At 49.9% G+C, this 22,216-nt stretch overlaps 1 protein-coding gene across 1 annotated transcript in view; it reads right to left on the reverse strand.

Moving 5' to 3' along the window:
- Positions 1-21,670, reverse strand: part of GRIK3 (glutamate ionotropic receptor kainate type subunit 3) — a 191,339-nt gene extending 169,669 nt beyond the window's left edge. The window contains exons 1-3 of the mRNA XM_088834979.1: positions 21,665-21,670; positions 19,930-20,024; positions 19,310-19,503 (exon numbers count right to left, since the gene is read on the reverse strand). Coding sequence (XP_088691105.1) covers positions 19,310-19,503; positions 19,930-20,024; positions 21,665-21,670 — 295 coding nt within the window. The remainder of the gene's footprint in view (positions 1-19,309; positions 19,504-19,929; positions 20,025-21,664) is intronic.
- Positions 21,671-22,216: the final 546 nt, after the last annotated feature.

Raw genomic sequence — 22,216 nt, forward strand, 5'->3', positions numbered from 1 at the left:
GCCCACCAGGCTCCCCCGTCCCTGGGATTCTCCAGGCAAGAACACTGGAGTGGGCTGCCATTTCCTTCTCCAATGTGTGAAAGTGAAGTCGCTCAGTCGTGTCCGACCCTTAGCGACCCCACAGACTGCAGCCTACCAGGCTCCTCCATCCATGGGATTTTCTAGGCAATAGTACTGGAGTGGCTTGCCATTGCCTTCTCCAGCAGACAAGTTCAGGCCACTTAAAACCCCAAACTCCATATCTCAGGGGGCTTCCCTCATAGCTCAGTTGGTAAAGAATCCGCCTGCAATGCAGAAGACCCCAGTTCGATTCCTGGGTTGGGAAGATCTGCTGGAGAAGGGATAGGCTACCCACTCCAGTATTCTTGGGCTTTCCTTGTGGCTCAGCTGGTAAAGAATCTGCCTACAATGTGGGAGACCTGGGTTCAATCCCCGGGTTGGGAAGATCCTCTGGAGAATGGAAAGGCTAGCCACTCCATTATTCTGGCCTGAAGAATTCCATGGACTATATAGTCCATGGGGTCGCAAAGAGTCAGACGCGACTGAGTGATTTTCACTTTCGCTTTTCACTTTCCACACCTCTGCCCTTCTGACACAACCAGCGTGGCCGAGGGCTCTCTGTGTGCCCAGATGTTACTCATGCTGTATCTGTCGTCGTCTTCACAGCAACACCGCCAGGGAAAGCTCCTGATGCCCATTTGACAGCTGAGGAAACCAAGGCTCAGGGGGGTGACTTGGGCAAGACCACATCCATGGTGAGTAGCACCGCCTGGATCCAAGGCTATTCGTGTCCTTTCCACTCGTCTCCCTGCAACTACCCCACATGATGTGATCAGTGCAGCCATAACAGGGCGCATCAAAGTCAAGCCTCAAGTGCCACTTCGCAAAGTGGAGTTTCCAAGGTATCTGGCAAAAATCACATGCCAGAGCCCATAAGGAAGCTCCCAGAGCCACCAGGCGCCCCCATCACAGCCCCAGTCTCCTGGGGAAGGATTTGAAATGAGCTAATTCTCCCAGTAATAAGACAAAGGCCTGTTGATCCTGTTAGGGTTCATCACACAGCAGAGCTGTACAAGTGACAGCTAAATCAAGGGGCCCGCCCTGTGGGGTGGAAAGCGTGCTGTACTTGAGAAGGGAGGCTCAGTTCTCATCCCAGAGCTGCCCTCCCTCAGAGTACGACCTTGGGCAAGTCACTTAACCATCCCAGGCTTCTATTTCCTCATCTGTCAAATGAAGCAGTTGAATTATGTGGTCCCCAAGGTCCCCTGAAGGCTGAACCTTCTAGGAGCCCATGATTCCTGATTCAATTAAAGTTTGCCAGGCTGCCTATCAGCAAATTTAATGACTCTTCAAAGTTGACCAAGGCAGGCAAAAAGATTATAAATGTAATTTCACTGAAATGGGAAAAGATGAGAAAAAGCCAGCAGATAGTGTCTGAACACAGAGGCCACGCTTGCCGGCACACAGTGAGTCACTGCCTTTGCGTGGGGGAGAAGGAGGAATGAAATGGGTTTCTCTGCAGCTCTCGTGAGCTTGTCCTCCCAGAGCCTTGGGGAGGACTGGCTGTAGTGAGGGGCCAGCTGGGATTGGGGTTAATTTGAAATGAAGCCGGGGGCGGGTGGGGGTAGGGAGGAGGTCCCAGGAGAATGTGGATTAAGCCTGCTTAAAAGAGGGATTTATGACAACCGCAGTCAATTCTTCTCCATTTGACCCTAAGGCCTCTAGACCAGCTGGGATGTGGCTTTGAAAGACTCTGAGATGGTTTATATTGAGTCCCAGTGGGAATTTTGGTCCCAGTGAGGTTAAAGGTCCTTTATGGAACCTCGATTCCCTAAGAAACATGGCAAAGAGGGTAATTTAAGCAAAAATACTATTTGTTTCCCAATTTACAAGCACTTACACATGATTTACAGCCCAGCCTGCTTCTTGCACAAGCAGCTCTGTAATTTACAAGACCATAAAGTCGGGGGCTCCCATGCTCCCGCCACCGTAAATCTGGCCTGGATGGTGACTCCCGGCGGAAATGATTAATCTGCCCTTCCAGGGATGAGCCTTCACACTGCTATATTAGCCGGGGAAGCATCGTGCTGAGATGGCACTTCTCAGCCCCACCCGAAACACAAGTTTTGCTCTGAAAGAGAAATATGGCCCATGATCCCAATAGAAGCTGGGCCATAGGGGATGCTGACTGGTGAGGGGCACCCACCAAGAGTGCAGGTCCAGCCAGCTGTGTATTAATGTAATTATCTTTTGTCCTGAGGGGTCACCTGTGACTTTATAAGATTTATTTGGTCTCTGCCCCCCACCTCCTACTAATATTTGATCTTTGACCCCAGTTCCTGACAAAGTTCCTAACATCCTTGTAATTTCCTCAGTGATGGAGATGATAGGTGATTTTACACAGACCTTACACAACCTTTGGGATTTCCTGGGCAACGGAAATGTCTTTTGTTCTAATGAGATGACTCTTGGTGGGCTTCTGGATAGGGGCTGGTCACCAGAAAGCCCAAGCCATGATCAGAAACTTGGAGCAGTCAGCGCCACTAGTGGTCAGCCCCAGGAGGGGAAAGACACCAGAGACTGAGTAATAATTGATCATGTCTGTGTGATGGTGCCTCCATGAAAATCTGTGGATCAGTGTGGGTTCACAGAAATTCCAGGCTGGTGAACACACCCATAAGCCAGCAGAGTGGTTCACTTCAACTGCTCGAACCTGTGCTTGTTCGTCTATATCTTTTTTCATAGCCTTTGCTGCTGCTAAGTCACTTCAGTTGTGTCCGACTCTGTGTGACACCATAGACCAAAGCCCACCAGGCTCCCCCATCCCTGGGATTCTCCAGGCAAGAACACTGGAGTGGGTTGCCATTTCCTTCTCCAATGTGTGAAAGTGAAAAGTGAAAGTGAAGTCGCTCAGTCGTGTCCGACCCTTAGCGACCCCACGGACTGCAGCCTACCAGGCTCCGCCATTGCCTTCTCTGTTCATATCTTTTAATTTATAGTAAACTGCTAAACATAAGTAAGTTTCTTTGAGTTCTGTGAACTGTTAGAACTAACTATCAAACTGGAGGAGGAGGCTGTGAGAACCCCCAATTTACAGCCAAGTCAAACAGAAGTGAGGGTATCCTGGGGACCTGCCACTTGTGGCTGGTGTCTGAAGTGGAGGCAGTCTTTGGAACTGAGCACCTTCACCCATGAAATCTGATACCAACTCCAGTAGACAGGGTCAAAACTGAGTTAAATTACAGGATACCCAGTCAGCGTCTGCAGAAAACTGGATAATTACTTGGTGTGTGTGTGGGGAAGTAACTGGTGTCAGAAGTATTAAGGATAAAAGACAGAGGAAAGCCAGTGAACTTTCCTCTCATCACTCCAATCCCCTGTGCTCAGACCCAGTTTGCACGAGTTGAAAATGATAGTATACTTTGAGCTGTACTGTCATGGAGTCGAAGAGGTCTTCGGGTGCATAGGAGAGCTTTTCTGGTCCTCAATTCTCTTTCCTAGCCCCGGTCGTCCCTTCCCTACTGAAAGCTGAGATACCGGGGGCCATGTGCTCAGTCCTGGGCCCCTTCTACTGGGCACCACAAAGCCCTGAGTAGTGCTTCTGACTGTTGCTTTCGTCCAGCCTGTTCTGGCTTTCTGCTCCCATCTCCATGCCCAGCAGGAACTGGTTGGCCCCCCACCTAGGCAGGCGGGTCACACCATACACCAGCTCTAGGCCTTTGAGGGGCCTAACATTGGACCTAAGGGAGCAGAGACCCCTGGGTCATCTGTGGCCTAAGACAACACCAGGACTCAGAACCACAGTCTGTGGTATGGGAATGTGGGAGGTGACAGAACAGGACGTAAAGAGGGAGCAGGAGGGAGAACCAAGAGGAAATCCAGCCGGACAGACACAGAGGCGTGTGGGCAAGAGGAGTCTTCAGGCAGTGCCCATAGAAGGTGTATGATGAGAGGTGAACGACAGGAGGGCAAAGAAGATACACTTTGGAGACTGGCCTGAGTTAGAGCCCATCTTTGCCACTGATAGGAAGCTTATTTCAACCCTCAAAGGTTCAGTTTCCTCATCTGTAGAATGGGGCTAATAATGGCAAAAATACATCCTTGTTGTGAGAATTGAAATAATGGATCTGTGATCCATAGTAACCACTCAATCAATAAGAGTCAGTATATGAATGACATATACTCGTCAACTGAGCCTGTTCTGAAAGACCTGGTTCCCAAGCACCTGGGAACAGAAAGCCAGATTCAGCTCCAGGTTCTTTACTCCACTGAGAGCAGAGGGCAGGTGTTCTGTGCTGGTCCAGACCCCCCACTCCCCCCCACCCTACCCCATCTATATCTGTCTCTTGAAGGTAGGAACTTTCATCATGGCTTATGGGAGCACCTTTATTCACTTCCCCACAGTTTCACCTGCTGATACAGCTTTCTCTTTCTGTCTCTCTATCTATGTCTCTTCATATTGTCTCCTTCTGGTCACGTTCTCTCTCTAGCATGATTTTTCTCCTTCTCTGTCTCTGCCCCCTCCATCATTACCACTGCCCTGCAGGTGGCCCTTGGGAATAACACATGTTCCCAAAAGGTAAGAGAAGTCCTTTGTTAAGGGGGTTGATTAAGTATCCTTCCCCCAGGTAGTGAGGCTCCCCCAAGAACAGGGACTATTTTAACCTGTTCCCAGACAAGCTTTGGGCAGCTCAGACACTAGCTTCACTTGCCTTTTCAAAGGCCTCTGACTTATCTACCTCTGTCTTATATGGGCTTCCCTTGTAGCTCAGCTGGTTAAGAATTCACCTGCAATGCAGGAGACCCCGGTTTGATGCCTGGGTTGGGAAGATCCTCTGGAGAAGGGATAGGCTACCCATTGCAGTATTCTTGGGCTTCCCTGGTGGCTCAGCTGGTAAAGAATCTGCCTGCAAGGCGGGATACCTGGGTTCAATCCCTGGGTTGGGAAGATCCCCTGGAGAACAGAAAAGCTACCTACCCCAGTATTCTGGCCTGGACAATTCCATGGACTGTATAGTCCACAGAATTGCAAAGAGTTGGACATGACTGAGTGACTTTCACTTCTTTCACTTTTGGCAAGATCCCCTGGAAGAGGAAATGGCTACCCACTCCAGTATTCTGGTCGGGAGAATTCGATGGACCATATAGTCTATGGGGTCACAAAGAGTTGGACACAACCAAGCGACTTTCACTTTCACTCTTATACACACACAGACATCTCACCCATCCACCAACACTGGGACACGGTCTCAAAAGCTTCCTCCTCCTCTCAGCCTGGATCCCCCACCTCCCATCTTCCAGAAACAGCTCCATACGGGGCCAGCCTGGTCTCCATGGAGCCCTTGCTAAGACATCCAGGCCAGTAACTTGGTAGTAGCATGGCCCTCAGTTTCCAGCTGCAGGTGTCTTGGGAACAGATATGCTTTTCAGGACGGCACTGACCCTCCACCCAGGACACACTCTTGACTGCGGTTGACGATTGACAATTTGAAAGAGAGTGACTCATTCTGGAGACAAAACCAAGGCAGAGAGCCTTTCCAATCCTCTCTCAAGGGAGGCAAACTAATTAAGTGGCCTCATCAGAGTGCCCACTGCAGAGCCAGCCCCATTCTCCACTCCCTCTGCTTCCTATGGGGAAACCAGATTAATGGAATTGACTGCAAATACCACCCTCTCTTCCCCAAATTACTCTGGCTTCCAAAACAAAGCAACTTTCCAGAAGGCCAGGCAAGTCTCCTCCAGCTCGTCTCCTCAATCAGCCCTGGAGGTTCTCTTGCCAAGAGCCTCCTTGAGGCTGAGCAGGTCCCTGACAGTGGCAGGGGCCCATCGAGACAGCCAGGGAGAAGGTGAAGGAATGGACTCATTCAGGGAGGTCACCCCGTGCTGGCAACCAGCATGGGGGCTACGTCTGGTCATCTGCATTCTGCATGTCCCCTGTGAGATCAGTGGCAGGAGCTCACCAGGTGAGTGGGATCTGTTTTATTTTGAGTCTGCCACCACGGAACAGGAGTTGGGTTTTGTGCTGTTGGGGATTTTAAGGAACAGAGTTTTGGTCTTGAAAATGTAACCTCCTCCACACACAATCACTAACAGATTCATTCATTCACTCATTCAACATCTACTGGCACCAACTATGTACCAGGCCTGTGCCTAGGCCGTGGAGGTACAGATATGAAAACCCTGATAATGAAATTAGTACTAGGGTAGAGCTATGTGCCGGAGAAGGCAATGGCAAGCCACTCCAGTACTCTTGCCTAGAAAATCCCATGGATGGAGGAGCCTGGTAGGCTGCAGTCCGTGGGGTCGCTAAGGGTCAGACACGACTGAGCGACTTTACTTCCACTTTTCACTTTCACACATTGGAGAAGGAAATGGCAACCCACTCCAGTGTTCTTGCCTGGAGAATCCCAGGGAAGGGGGAGCCTGGTGGGCTTCCGTCTATGGGGTCACACAGAGTCGGACACGACTGAAGTGACTTAGCAGCAGCAGCAGAGCTATGTGCAAGGTGCCCTGTGAGCCTGTGGTGGGGAAAGATTCATTATTTTCTAAGGGTATCAAAAAGGGTTTCAAATCCAAGAGAACACTGGCATAGGTACTAGAAGGATAAGTAGGAATTCATCAAGGGGTGACAGGGAGCTCAGAGTTCAATAAAGTCACGGGGTCCTGGCTTCAGGCTGCAACACAAGCCTTTCCAAGTGCATCTGGGTGTGGCATATCCAGAAATCACAGCTCTGTCTGTGGAACACTGAGAAAATGTGGCTGGATAGAACTCTATCGCATAACCGAAGAACAATTCAGCCAACAGAAATCATGATTGTGTCAAAACAATATGAAGTACTGTAAAGAAATCCCATTTTGGCAGGGAGAAGATCCATAACACAAGTCGTCTCACCAATGACAGCGTGAAGGGTAAGGTCAACAGGCTGGCAAGGATGCCTGGTGTCAGGTGTGATATCTGAAAGCTGAATAGTCATTGGTCGTGTCATCTGCTACTGACTCCCGGGGACCAGTGTTAGCAGGCACCAAATGTTTAATTAAAATGCCTTAGGGTTGGGGTGACTGAGAAAATCTTATCAACTGACTGCACAGTTTCTGCGATCTGGGAAAAGATTACTCTATGGTTAGAGCAGTGGAGGGTCTCTATGCCCCTGAAACCTCTAATCTGACCTAAGAGGCTGTTCCTGTTGCAGCCATGGGTGTTGAGTAAGGTCACCTCATCATGCCAGGCCTGGCTGCCCCCAGAAAAATTCTCAAATGCCTATGTCTGGTATTTGAGGCTCCCATAGTCTGACCCAAAGTACATTTTCAGCCTCTTCTTTCACAATTCTCTAACCCAGCTGGGTCATTCTACTCATCATTCACCTTACATGCTCTACCGTTTTGATCACCATTGTAACTTCAATTCTTAGCATATAAATTGCACTCAGTAAGTATCTTGTAGAATGAATAAAAGGGTGAGTGGGTGGATTAATGTTTGGATAGGTCCTACCATCATGCCATTTGCTTTGCCTGGAATACCCTATCTAAATCCAGCTCACCTTTGAAAATTTGACTCGTAAGACCTCTCCCTCTCAAGCCCTCCAGGACCCCTCCCCCCAGCCCCAAACCCATTCCATCGCACAGTGATTATTTGTTCGTCTTAATTCCTGGTAATGGATCTGCTGTGCTCACCAGGAAATGAATCATGCCTTAATTCCACAAACTACCCTGCAACATCTTTTAATTCCTCTCGGTTTTGCAACTAATTTTCCACATCTGTTCTTCAAGTAGCCTACAACTACCACAAGAATGAACACCCTGTGTTTTGTTCCAACACAGTCCTGGCTCATTGGACAAGTCCCAGGAGAAACTCACTAGGTGGTGATGGGATCACAACAAGCCCTCATTGGGGAGCCATGCCAAGGCATGAGAAGTTACTAGCCAAGTGAAGCCTGATTTCTCTACTCTCAGCTCTGCGCTGTGTGACCATGCCTGGTCACTTCTCTTTGGACCTCCAGAACATGTTTGGTCTGGCTCTTCTGCAGCCCTCCCTCTGGAAAACCTTCTACCCCTTATGGCTCTGGTGGGACTGTCAATCATAGTGTTTTCTCTCTCAGCCACAAGGGTGGGCAAATGTTCAAGCTGGCCAATCAGCATAGTCGTGTTCATTGCCACAGAGATCAACTCTAGGATGGGCCCATGACCAAGTCCAGACCCATCAGAGGGTTTCTGACAGAGCTAGCAGGGGAAACATCTTTCCCACACCGGTGGAAGGAAGTCTATGCCAGAGAAGACAATGGGGCCACATCCAGGCCTTTCAGAAGCAAAGCCAAAGATGACATAACCTGGTCTTGTAGGTGCAGTGAAGTCTGAAGCCAGCCTACCCCTCAACCATCCAATTCAGAGGGCTTGCCAATTCCCCTTTAATTTAAGCTACTTTGAGTTGGGTTTCCAAATCGAGACCAAGGTCTAAGCTGTTCCTCTGTACCATGAAGGGGATGGGAGATGAGCAAATTGCTCTGCTTTGAGAAGCGGTTGAAGGAAAAGTTTCTACTTAGACATCAGAGGCCTCTTACAAGTTCCCAGAGGTTCCTAGCCCATTTGCACTGTCTTGCTTGAATCCCAGCAGACTCTTGAGTGGTCTCTCAAGGCTCTTGCTCTGACCTTCTACGTTTGAAGACCGTCAGATGAATAACACAGTGAAGGAGACCACTGCCTGGTATCCCCTCTCCAGCAGAGCCACGAACACCCACGTGCACCAAGATGATATCCTCCCTTCCTCCTACTCATCTTGCAGCCACATTATGCAAATGGACCTAATCGTCACAGAACCCTGGAGACACCTGTTTGGAGGGAGCAGAGAACATCTCCAGCTTACCTCTTTGCGAAGTTCGTCTGCTGCAGAACCACTCCCCAGGGCCAGGCGCCATCTGTTGTTAGAAATCCCCTTTGCTAATTATTAAACTTCTCTGAACGGAAATGAATCACAAAGTCAGGCAGAATGGGGCTTGAGGAGGCGCTGGCAATTTACTTAGCGGCTATAATCATCCCAGCCGGGCCACACGTGGAGGCTCCCGATCCATCTTTGGCGTGGACTTTGCCATGTGCTTAGCATCCCAACAAGGCCATTATTTCTGAAGGGAAATCCACAGGGCCTGGGAGCCCTGGGAATTGCCTGTCAGAACCTCCCTGGTGCTGGAGCTGCTCTGCAGCGCCCAAGGACTCCACTCTGTCTACGTCCAAAGAGCCAGCCCAGACTGGAAGTGGACAGATCCTGCTGGAATGGCTCAGCTCTGCCCGGTTTCGGCATCTTGGAAGTAAAGTACCACCCCAGTCAGCCCCTGGATGAGGGGGCACTGCAGAGAGAATGGAAGGGATAGACGCATACTTCTGAGAAATGAGAGGTGGGCCCTGTCCTAATAAGGGATCCCACTATCCTGAGACATTCCTTCTGCCGTTGTTACCTTTCCCTCAGGTAGGCTGGGAGTTATGTTCAGGGAGTCAAGATGACTGAAGGGTACTGAGAAAAGAAATCCCCATGTCTTAAGCAATTGAGCACTTAGGCTTGCTGTGCTCTTAGTAAATTTTTCTCATGGAACTTATCCCAAAACCAGGCAAGAAAAACACTATTACTCGTGCTTAACAGCCCAGCAACTAAGGCCCTGGGAAGAAAATGACTTGCTCAAGGTTCTTTGGATAGCTGGTGGCAGAAGTAGGACCCAATTCCATGAGACCCTTTCCTCTCTACTACACTGGAGGCCAAAGGATGGGGTTGAATGTGTGTGTCCACAGGAAGATTCTCTAACACTGAAGAAACTGGACAGACATATAGGGGCTTGGCAGCCTGCCAAGGTGGTCTCAGGCTTAGGGTTTCCACCATCATCACTATCACCTCTGATCATGTACCAGGTGCCAAAGGACCCTGGGAATGCAAAACCCCAATGGGCTCCCACTGTAGTTCCTTGGGAAGATAGTCAGGTATTATAAGTGAGTGACCCATGACAGTCTACTCTCTGCCCCAGGAGAATGGAAGAAAGGCAAGGCACCAGGTGGTCACATCACACAAACCTTGTTTAAATCCTTCCCAGGCTTCCCATGGCTCTTAAAATAACATGCAGACATTACTGCAGCACTCAGGGCCCTCCATAGCCTGTCCTCTGCTCACCTCCCCAGCGCCATCTTTCTGCTCCTCCTCCTTGCTTCAGCAGCTCTGGTCTGGAAACATACCTTGCTTTGTCTGTACTCCAGGTCTTTGCCTGAGCCGTTCCTTCCACCAAGAACACCCTTGTCACACTCTCTGCCTGACGAGCTCTTACTCTTTCTTCAGGTGATGCTGAGATATCACTATCTTTAGGGCCAACCTTCCCAAAGTATAGAATGAGGTATAAAAAATGTCTTTAGATGAGGTAGCAGTCTTTATGATAGAGTATACCGCATCCTTTCTGCTCACCTGATTTCAGCACAGCTGTAGTGGACAGTTCCCCACCCATGTTCCACTTCAAGCAATCCCAAATAAACCATTTGTACTCAAGTCCTTATCTTGAGTACAAATAAATCATTTGTACTCAAGTGTTTTCCTAGAAAACTTTATCTTGGGCTCTACTCTCAGGACAAATGATCACAAAGAAACTATCTTCTTACTTTAATAGTTATGTATATGTTTTAACATATATTAAAATATAAATAGCACACATAATAACTCAAGGGTGGAAATGATCTGAATGTCCATCAGTGAAGGCTGGATGAACAATGTGGTATATATACTCAATGGAATATTGGTGGTGGAGGCTTAGTTGCTAAGTAGTGTCTAACTCTTACAAACCCATGGACTTTAGCCTGCCAGGATCCTCTGTCCATGGGATTCTCCAGGCAACAACAGTGGAGTGGGTTGCCATTCCCTTCCTGACCTAGGGATCGAACCCAGGTCTCCCACGTTGCAGGCAGATTCTTTACCGACTGAGCTATGGACTATTCCTCAGCCTTAAAAAGGAATTTGTCTGTTTGTCTTGTTTTTGGTCACTCCACGTGGCTTTCAGGGTCTTATTCCCCCACCAAGGATTAAACCCAGGCCCCTAGCAGTGGAAATGTGGAGTCCTAACCCCTGCACCACCACAGAATGGAATTCAGATACAGTCTACAAAAATGAATGAATCTTGAGGACATTATGCTAAGTGAAACAAGCCAGGAACAAAAGGACAATACTCTATGATTCTGCCCTTATGGGTTATCTAGAATAAGCAGATCCATAGAGACATAGAGTAGAACTGAGGTCACTAGGGACTGGAAGGAGGAGATAATGGAATTATTGTTTAATGGGTAAAGTTTGTTTGGGATGATGAAAAAAATCCAGAAATGGGTAGTAATGATGGCTGCGCAACATCATGAATGTACTTAATGCCCCCAAATCTTACATTTTAAAATGCTTGAAATTTATATTCATTTATATCTTACTAAAGTTTCTATTTTACCACAATAAATAAAACTTCAAAGTTTATATATATATAGTACATCACTATCCATTAATATTGCTTAGGACAAAACTAAGAAGATCAGTGAGCCTATTTAGAGTTTAAAGGAAAAAAAAAAAGAAATAATAGTACAGATGATATGCTGATGTGGCAAAAATTGTGAGGATGGAATTTAAACGATCAGAATTTGGGAAACCTCACCCGACATGAAATGAAGCCCCCCCTCCCAGAACACCCTCCATTTTTGCCTTTTTATAATACTCATCACATTGGTAAATGCTTATTTCCTTGTCTGGTTGCCCACTGGCCTATTGGTCACATGGAATCAGTGACTCATCTGACCCATTCCTCTCTGTATCCCAACACAGAGGATGTGGAAAGGACTCAATAAATACATGCTCCATTGAACAGGACTGAATCAGAAGCTATCAGGAAAAGTGGACAAGTTTTACTCTGGCAGAAGAAGGATTAATAGAAGAGCAGCCCAAGCAGGAACCTAAAGTAGAGAGACCCATGGCATGTCCCGGAGACAATGACCTGTCATGCCAGGCTGGAGCAGAAGACAGGAATGTGGCGTGTGGGCAGGCATGTGTGCTGGGCTGGTTAGACAGGAAGATGGAAGGTGAAGTGGGCCCTGGAATGCCAACCTAGGGCAACTGGCTGAGTCCTGGTAAGCCAATGGGAAGTCTCCCTGCCTCTTCCCTTCAGCAGGGTCTTAAGTCTCAGATTCTTTCACCCCAAGACAGGAGGCCTTACCGGGGGTTGGTCTTTATGACACTTGTGATCCTTCATATTGCATATTATACGAATGTGTGTTTTTCTGGGGAAAGACTCCATAACTTTCATCAGATTCCAGAAGGACTTGTGCTCCCTTAAAGAGTGAGAAATTCCTGGCTCCAAGGAAAAAGCCAGTGGGACCCACTCTAATTGTCCCCCCATCCCCAAGGGCCTTAGACCTTGGCAGGTGAAAGTAGAGGTGCCCACCCAGGAAGCTCAGCCACTATGCAGATCTCAAAACCACCTGAATTAATGCCTGGGACTCGGGGGTGTGAAATCAACTGTATTTCAAGGGTCTGCTATGCTCGAGCGGACTAGGAAGCTGATTCCATCCCCTCCCCATGGTTCTTGAATCTGCCGGTTCTTCACTCCTTCCAGGGCTCTGAGTCGCCACCTGGGTCTGAGTTGCAACCTCCTTGCACCCCCTCCACTCCACACCAGCCCAGTGATGCTCAAGTGGCCTCCTCCGTGAACCACACCCCAGGGGCCAGGGAGGGCTGACTGACCCCCGCCCAAGTTACACTTCTGAGCCACATGCTTTCTGCCAGAAGGGCCCCTGGCCGTGGGACAGACAGTTACTCCTCTCTCAGCCTGGTCCTCAGTTGAGCATCCCCAGAACGGCTCCCTGAGACAATCAGGGTCATACATAGAAGTCCAAATGGGGTGTGACCAGCAGCAATTGTGGGTGGCCCTCAGTTTGGTCTGTCCCTCCAGTAGGCTGGCTGACAATCACCTCCTTTCCCCTCAAGAAGCCAGTTTACATTATCCCTCTGGTGGCAGAACCAGGGAGATGTGGATTAAAATCCCACCTGGGCCATTTGCCTGCTCGGTGCAAATTACTTCCTAGTGAAGCTTCCATTTCCTTAGCTTTGAAATAGGGTTAATAATCTTTACCTCACTGAGTCCTTATAAAGCAACAAATGAAATCGTGCCTGCCTTTCCCAAACCATATTCCACTGTTTTAAAGCTCTGATACCCTTATGTCTCCCTCTTCGAGACACATAAGATTCATTATTATACTAAAGGTTCTAGAAAGTTCTGCAAAAATCTGTTTAAGCCAGGGCTGGACCATGAAACCCAGCATCTGGGCACAGTTGGCTGAGAAGTTGGGCGCTCAGGGGCTGCCAAGCAATATATACTATTAGCAGGCTCTCTCTTCCCCCAAACACCTCCCCTTTGAAGAGCCAGATACGCAGAAAATGTAGGAAATTAAGACACCATAACAGAGCCATCCTCCAGCCTCCTCATGAGGCTTTCTATTTCTATGACAGCCCTGATGGCCCATTTAGGGGAGGAGGCTGGAGAGACCAAGGGCCCAAGACCTAGCTTCCGGGAACCGGCCGGTTGATTCTGGGGAGGCTGCCTTGCCCTGCTGAAGTGGGTGGGTGAATCCTGCCAGATTTGAATGCTTCCTAATTCTCCTGAGGATTTCTTCACTGACAGCCAAGACCCACCCACCCATTAGCAGGATTTGGTGGCCAGTGCTGTGAGAAGAGAAAATCAGTGAAAGGAAAACAAGCCAATAAAGAGTCCACCCACTGCCAGAGCCCCCAGGGCCCTTGGAGCCAAGCTGAGGGTGGAGTTTGCAGGGCTGGGACCTCCCCTACATGGTCACAGGGAACCAATGGGGCTGCTCTCTTAAGCTCCCAGGCCACTCGCTACAGATCCCACTCTCCCTCCCCCCTGCATTGTGTCCGCTGATGAAGGCAGTGTTCCCTACTACAGCATAAACGAATTATGTCTTTGTTATGCTAATGTCATAGCACGACGCAATTTAAATAGCACTTCCAGAAAAATTAAGTATGTTCATTGACACAGTGAAATGTTTTCACCCTCGATGTAACCTTCACAGATTCTGTACAAAATCCATCAGTCAGTGAGCTATTCATTTGCGAATGCTTAGCAATTATTATGCTAATGCATCACAATGCATTACAGCAAATTCTCTGTAAGTGGCAGGAAGTGCAGCTGCCTGGCACACACTGCACCCAGATTACGGGGCATCTATCAATATACAGAGTCATCATTGCAACTTGAGACCGACTATGTTTCAAGTCCTGCCTTCCAGGAGTGGACCTCCCAGGCTCAGGGATTAAATGAAAAAGGATAAATTAACACATTCCTGGAGGTCTCCCAGCAGGGAGGTGTATCAATTAGCTATTGCTGTGTAACAAACCACTGTAAAACTCACTGGCTTAAAGCAATAAGCATTTGCTACTTCTTAGCACTTCCTTTAGGAAGCATCACTGCAAACAAATCTAGTGGAGGTGATGGAATTCCAGTTGAGCTATTTCAAATCCTGAAAGATGATGCTGTGAAAGTGCTTCACTCAATATGTCAGCAAATTTGGAAAACTCAGCAGTGGCCACAGGACTGGAAAAGGTCAGTTTTCATTCCAGTCCCAAAGAAAGGCAATGCCAAAGAATGCTCAAACTACCACACAACTGCACTCATCTCACATGCTAGTAAAGTCATGCTCAAAATTCTCCAAGCCAGGCTTCAGCAATACATGAACCATGAACTTCCAGATGTTCAAGCTGGTTTTGGAAAAGACAGAGGAACTAGAGATCAAATTGCCAACATCTGCTGGATCACAGAAAAAGCAAGAGAGTTCCAGAAAAACATCTATTTCTGCTTTATTGACTATGCCAAAGCCTCTGACTGTGTGGATCACAAGAAACTGTGGAAAATTCTGGAAGAGATGGGAATACCAGACCACCTGACCTGCCTCCTGAGAAATCTGTATGCAGGTCAAGAAGCAACAGTTAGAACTGGACATGGAACAACAGACTGGTTCCAACTAGGAAAAGGAATACATCAAGGCTGTATATTGTCACCCCAATTATTTAACTTATATGCAGAGTACATCATGAGGAACGCTGAGCTGGATGAAGCACAAGCTGGAATCAAGATTGCCGGGAGAAATATCAATAACCTCAGATATGCAGATGACACCACCCTTACGGCACAAAGTGAAGAAGAACTAAAGAGCCTCTTGATGAAAGTGAAAGAGGAGAGTGAAAAGGTTTGGCTTAAAGCTCAACATTCAGAAAACTAAGATCATGGGATCTGGTCCCATTATTTCATGGCAAATAGATGGGGAAACAGTGGAAACAGTGTCAGACTTTATTTTTTTGGGCTCCAAAATCACTGCAGATGGTGACTGCAGCCATGAAATTAAAAGACGCTTACTCCTTGGAAGGAAAGTTATGACCAACCTAAATAGCATATTAAAAAGCAGAGATATTACTTTGCCCACAAAGGTCCATCTAGTCAAGGCTATGGTTTTTCCAGTCGTCATGTATGGATGTGAGAGTTGGACTGTGAAGAAAGCTGAGCGTCGAAGAATTGATGCTTTTGAACTGTGGTGCTGGAGAAGACTCTTGAGAGTCCCTTGGACTGCAAGGAGATCCAACCAGTCCATCCTAAAGGAGATCAGTCCTGGGTGTTCATTGGATGTTGAAGCTGAAACCCCAATACTTTGGCCACCTGATGTAAAGAGCTGACTCATTTGAAAAGACCCTGATGCTGGGAAAGATTGAGGGCAGGAGGAGAAGGGGACAACAAGATGAGACGTTTGGATGGCATCACCGACTCAATGGACATGAGCTTGGGTAAACTCCATGAGTTGGTGATGGACAGGGAGGCCTGGCGTGCTGCAATACATGGGGTCACAAAAAGTCAGACATGACTGAGAGACTTCACTCACTCAGCAGACTACAGATCAACTGAATGGCTCTGCTGATGTAGGCCAGGCTTTTGAGACGTAGGCAGAACTCACTAGTGTGTCAGTGGTCTACAGGGGCTAGTTGGTCTAGGATGATCTCATTTAATGACTAGCAGTTGACTATAAACCAGGGTGATGGGGGTGACGTAGCCACCCATCTCTCATCACCTAGTAGGCATACCAGATATGGCAGTAGCTGGATTCAGAGAGAAAGAGAGAGATTGTAAAAGCAGGCAAGGAGTCTTAATGTTTGGTTTAGAACTGGCACAATGTCCCTTCTGCAAATTCTATTGGCTAAAATAGACTTCACCTCTTGATGGGAGATGCTGCAGTCATACTGCTAATATCTTGGATACAGGGAGGGATGAAAAACTATAGCCATTTGCCATCACCCTACTACTGGAGATGTTGAACCATGCATACTTGAAGAGCAAGAGAGGCTGGATTGGCCATGCTCAGGTGTCATTTCAAGATGATGGAGCAGCATAGCCCACTGAGTGGGGGGGGGGGGGGAGGTGATCAGGGACAGATGAATTGCTACTGGTTATGATAACCTCTATAAACTGAATTGAGACTCTATGTGTGGTAGCCAACCCCAGTCTAATAATAGGCTAGGCACTGAGACAGAAGGGGACTCCAGATCCACCAGTCCTCACTACAACTCGTGGTCTGATGGTAGGGTTGGACTGCCAAGAACCATTCACACTTCCTTGTTGGAACCAATGGCATAGACTCATGAACCAACAGGTCAGAGTTAGATCTTAACCTATAGCTGGAGATTCATGTCTAGTTCTGGGCCTGGGTTTGGTCTTTCAGTACAACGGGTTAAGTGGTCAGATCTAGAAGGCATGGCATGGTAATGCTTTCAGTCTGGAATAAGCAGGTTATGTGCACCCTCTCCAAAGGGAGCAGGGGGTTTGCCCCCTACAAAGCCCTTGCTGCCTTGGAGGCCATGCTTTGGATCACATCTGCCTTGGACACAGTTGATTAGACAAAAGGGCAGGCACTTGAACCAAAGACAAATTATCTATGACCTGGCTCATAAAGAAGAGTTGATCTAATTGGATTTCTTCTCTTGAGTATTTGAACTAAGAAACAATTTGCTGGTCAGTGGCAGGAGCTGCAGCTGAAAGAGGATGAGGTTTTCATCAGGCCAGAAAGGACCTCAAGTGATAGTATAGAGAAGCCATGAGGTACACAGGGTGGAGGAGGAGAACGGGGGTCTCAGCCTTCACAAGCCTGAAGCCACATTACCTCTGAGACAGGGTGGTGGTAGAGGGGCACACTGGGATAAAGAGCGGCTGCTCTCCAGGGTCCCCTGGATCCCCAAGGCTTTCCAGTTGCAGTTCCAATCCACGTGCTTCTTGACAGTGAGTTCTCCTAAGTGGGCTTTTATTCCCTGCAACTCAAAAAACCTAATTAACCACAACACTCCACAAACTCACAAGTTGCAGTATGTCTGGGTCTCCTCATGTCCTTCTCAGTTTCCTAGGAAAGCTCCCTTTTAAAGAATACAACTTCATTGTAGCAGAACCAGCAGGACCAAACCATGGACCTCCAACCCATTCTCTGGGCAGTAAGTAGCCAGAGGTATATTTTTACAATTTAAATCTGGCTATAGCCCTCCTTAAAACCCTTGGACACTTCCCATTGCTCTTAAGATAAACTGCACATCCTCCCACAGCCTACAGAGCTCTGTGTGGTCTGGCCTGTGGCCAGGCTTCCACCCACCTCCCACCACACTCCCCTCCCCTGCTAGCTGGGTTCCATGTGGACATGAATGGGCCTTGCTTCTTTTCACATGGGATTTTTGCCCCTGCTGCTCCTTCTGCCTGGGTTGCTCTCCCTCCTCCTGGGGTGCCATCTGCCCCCTGGCTCCTAGGATCAGTTCATGTGGTTTGGACACTGGACCTGCCTGGACATCCTCAAGGACAAGCCTTGCCCATGCACACTCAAGAACTGACCTCACCACATCTGCAGGAGCTAATAGTAGGCACCAGGGGAGCTCCAGGCCCCGCCCACCTGAGGTCAGCCCCACCCACCCCAGTTTTGGGAAGGTCTGGCTTCCCTCGGTGGAGTTGGCTCTTCTCTCCTCCATCCCTGACCCCCATCTGCCCCCCACACCACCAGAGAAGAGAGTATGGAATATAGCTAGCAAGGGATACAAACACTAAGTTTAGGGTCCATAGCAGCAGGAAATGATAGAAAAGATTGTCTTGCTCTTTTAATTTTAGATGAGGAAACTAAAGTTCCCACTATCCATCCATCCTTCCCCCCATTTCTGTCCCATTGGCTTGGCCATAAGAACAATGAGCTATATCCAAGGATAATCATCACAGCTGGAATCTATTGAGTGCTGACCATACACCAGGCACTGTGCTAAGTATCTGACACGGGTGATTTTATTTCTTTCTTACAACGCATTAACCAGATGAAGAAACTGGGGCTCAGGGAGGCTTTAAGAGTCCCTCACTTGCTAAGTGAGGGTTGAATTTAAACCCAGGCAGTCGAGCTCCAGAACTAATGCCTGCTCCACTAACCTGAGCTGTCTCAGGCAACTCAGGCTAATTTGGGGCGTCTCCATGGAAGCAAGTGCCTGGAGGGGACGTGGGGAGAGACAGGGCTAGAAGGTGCTCACCTGCCTTGACCATGGGACTCTGAGCTGGGTCTCCAGGAGGGCGAGTGAGTCAGGCATCACCACACCCGCTTTGTTGGTTGCCTAGTGACCAGGCAGGTGGGGTGGTAAGGCAGCCAGCCAGGATCAGAGGTGGTGAAAGGAAAAGTAAAGGGAACTATCACTGGAGCTCCATTTCGATGCTGTTCCCAGTCTCCTTATCGCTACAGTGAGATGGAGATTATTGTTTCCCTTTTGCAATTGGGAAAACTAAGCCTAGGAGACTCACACAGTTCATAATGGCCAAAGCAGGGAGCACAGCCAGGCCTTCTGATCAGCCTCTGCTTGTCATCCGCTCCATTTTACCTCCCAGAAGCCAGCCTGGTTGTTCCTCCAAGAAGGATAAGGATGAGGGGCAACTTGTGCCTCTTCTTTATTACTCCTATTTATTCTTTCTAGGAGGGTATACAGGCAGCCTAGGGCATCCATGCAGTTAATATTTTCAAGCCCTTACTGTATATCGCAGTGAGGATATGACACCGAAAAAAGTCCATCCAGGAGCCTAGAGTCCCATTGAGGAAATCAGACCACAAACCAGTGAATAAACTTGTAACATCAAGTCCAGTTACAAGGGAGCCACGGGCCTGAGGTTCTCTGGGTTGTGCCTGCAAAGGAATGTGATGAGCCAAGCGTGCCCAGAGGCCCTGCAGGTGGGAAGGAGCCTTCCCCAGGGTTCTTCCTCACCTTGCTGCCAAGTCGTCCCCAGGCCCCTAGCTCCTGAATCCCGCTCCTGCCGTCCCTCCTTCAGCCGGCTCAGGTGAGGAAGGCCCAGAAGGCAGGTGCCCTGCAGACTCTCAGGGCGACGTCTCAGTTTGTCCAGCTGCACCGGGCGGGGCGGGTGGGGCAGGTGGAGCGTCAGTGGTGCTGGTGAGAGGCAGCTGCCCAGAGAGCACACCAGTGGCTGGGTGCCCAGAGCAGCCGGCCAGAAGCACTGCCATGGGTTGTGGCCGCGTAGAGCTGGGCTCTCTCACGTGCGGCCACTGATTCTACAGCTGCCAGGGGAGGCGGCCTGGCTCAGCCCATCACCTGAGAGGAGGGCTGGGAAGGACACGGAGTTCTCGAGAAAGGGCCCTTGGTTCACAGCTGACCCCGAAGGCCTCAAGTCCTTGCTACTCAAAGCACGGTACTCAGACCAGATCTAGGGGGGCTTGTTAGAAATGCAGAGTCTCAGGCGCCACCCCAGGCCCCCAGAATCAGATCTGCAGAGGAAACGATCCTTCTGTTCAGGTTGGAGAAGCACTGCCTTAGGATGGCTGTCCAGTGGATGGAGTCGGGCTGCTGGAGGGAGGATCCTGGCAAGTCACTGCTCAGGGAGGATGGAAGAGGCAGCCAGGAGCCGGGTGTCGATGTGTCCGTTAATGTGGAGGAGGGTGAAGGGGTCAGACAAGGAGCTCTGAGGCTGGAGAGGGAGGGAGGCGAGCAGGAAGTGGGGGAGGAAGAGGAAGGAGGAAGGGAGCCGGGGCGCAGCCGCACCAGACAGGCGAGTTGAATGAAGGCTGCTGGCCAACAAGTAGGGCAAGGAGCCGACTGCGGCTCTCAGAGCAAGCCGACATCTCCCCAGAGCCCCATCATCTCCACGGACAATTAAAACCTGCTGTCTTGAGTGCCCGGGCCCACCTGCTGCTGTGGCTCCAGCTCCAGCCCTCCTCCTCCCCTTCTCCCCCTCCCCTTCTCTCTCCCCCTCTCCTCCTCTCTCTCCCCCTCCCCTTTTCTCTCCCCCTCCCCTTCTCTCTCCCCCTCCCCTTCTCTCCCCTCCCCTTCTCTCTCTCCACCTCCCCTTCTCTCTCTCTCCCCTTCTCTCTCTCCCTTCTCTCTCCCCTCTCCCCTCCCTTCTCTCCCCTCCCCTTCTCTCCCCCTCCCCTTCTCTCTCCCCTCCCCTTCTCTCTCCCCCTCCCCTTCTCTCTCTCCCCCTCCCCTTCTCTCTCTCCCCCTCCCCTTCTCTCTCTCCCCTTCTCTCTCTCCCCTTCTCTCTCCCCTCCCCTTCTCTCTCCCCCTCCCCTTCTCTCTCTCCCCCTCCCCTTCTCTCTCTCCCCCTCCCCTTCTCTCTCTCCCCTTCTCTCTCTCCCCTTCTCTCTCTCCCCTTCTCTCTCCCCCTCCCCTTCTCTCTCTCCCCCTCCCCTTCTCTCTCTCCCCTTCTCTCTCTCCCCTTCTCTCTCCCCTCCCCTTCTCTCTCCCCCTCCCCTTCTCTCTCTCCCCCTCCCCTTCTCTCTCTCCCCCTCCCCTTCTCTCTCTCCCCTTCTCTCTCTCCCCTTCTCTCTCCCCCTCCCCTTCTCTCTCCCCCTCCCCTTCTCTCTCTCCCCCTCCCCTTCTCTCTCTCCCCCTCCCCTTCTCTCTCCCCCTCCCCTTCTCTCTCTCCCCTTCTCTCCCCCTCCCCTTCTCTCCCCCTCCCCTTCTCTCTCTCCCCCTCCCCTTCTCTCTCCCCCTCCCCTTCTCTCTCTCCCCCTCCCCTTCTCTCTCCCCCTCCCCTTCTCTCTCTCCCCCTCCCCTTCTCTCTCTCCCCCTCCCCTTCTCTCCCTCCCCTTCTCTCTCTCACTCTCCCCAGCCACCTCTGCTTGTCTGTCTCTCCTTCTCCCCCCCTTCTCCTTGTCTCTCTCTGTCTCTCTCACACACACTCACACACGCACGCTGGCTCTCTCCCAGTTACACCATCACTCATTCCCTCCAGTCTTGCACACTGGTGTGCACCCATAGCCACGCACGCCCAGCGGCTTGCATATTCCCCCCCACATACACACCAGGGGTTCCCGGGTTCTGGGGATGGCCTATCTAGGCCTGGTGTACACGCAAATACATGCACACTCCTCCCAGCTGCAGTGTACTTGCCCTGTTCCATGTACATGACGGTCACACAAACACACTCTGGCACGGATGAGCCCACATGCCAACACCTGCTCAGTCACCTACACTTGCCCGTGTGCATGCTCCTTCTCACACCCCCTGTACCGGTGGCACACACATGCACACCTCTTCCAGCGCCCGGGTTGGGAGAACACTCACTGCATGCCATGTCTTAATGCTTTTCATGGCTTTACTCCTCACCGCCATCCTAGGAGGTGGGAGCCATGGTCGTTTTCATTTCACATGCTTGGAGGCACAGAGAGGTCAAGGCACTGGCTCAGATCACACAGCTAATAAGCAGCAGAGCTAGGCCTCAAATTGGAATTCTTGATCAGGACTCCTTCTGGCTCCATCCCATGCTTCAGCTCACGACAAGAGACATTCAAAGCTGAGGCCCTCCTTGATGCCCCTCCCCAGGTTTAAATCGGTTCCTCTGACATATGGTCCTGGGGTGCGCTGGGCTTTTCCTTGAAGTCGGTGACCACAGTTAATGACATATTTATGAGTTTGTCTAACTTGCACTCATTCATTCGACAAGCGCTGGTGGAGCGTTTCCCGGGTCCCGGGCACTGTGCTGGGTGCTGAGGCCTGTTCCGGTCTTTCTCTCCCACTGCTGTCCACCCCCATGGGGCTGGGGGTTCTGTCCACACTGCCCCGGGGCGCCTGTGACACAGAGCAGGCCCTCAGTAAGAGTCTAGATTGAATTAACAGATGTGTGGAAAAGACAGACAACACTGCCACAACTCATTCCCG

This window comes from Moschus berezovskii, chromosome 4 (assembly GCF_049115385.1).
Source record: "Moschus berezovskii isolate FMDL1 chromosome 4, NW_MosBer_1.0, whole genome shotgun sequence".
In the NCBI taxonomy this organism is placed as follows: Eukaryota; Metazoa; Chordata; class Mammalia; order Artiodactyla; family Moschidae; genus Moschus; species Moschus berezovskii.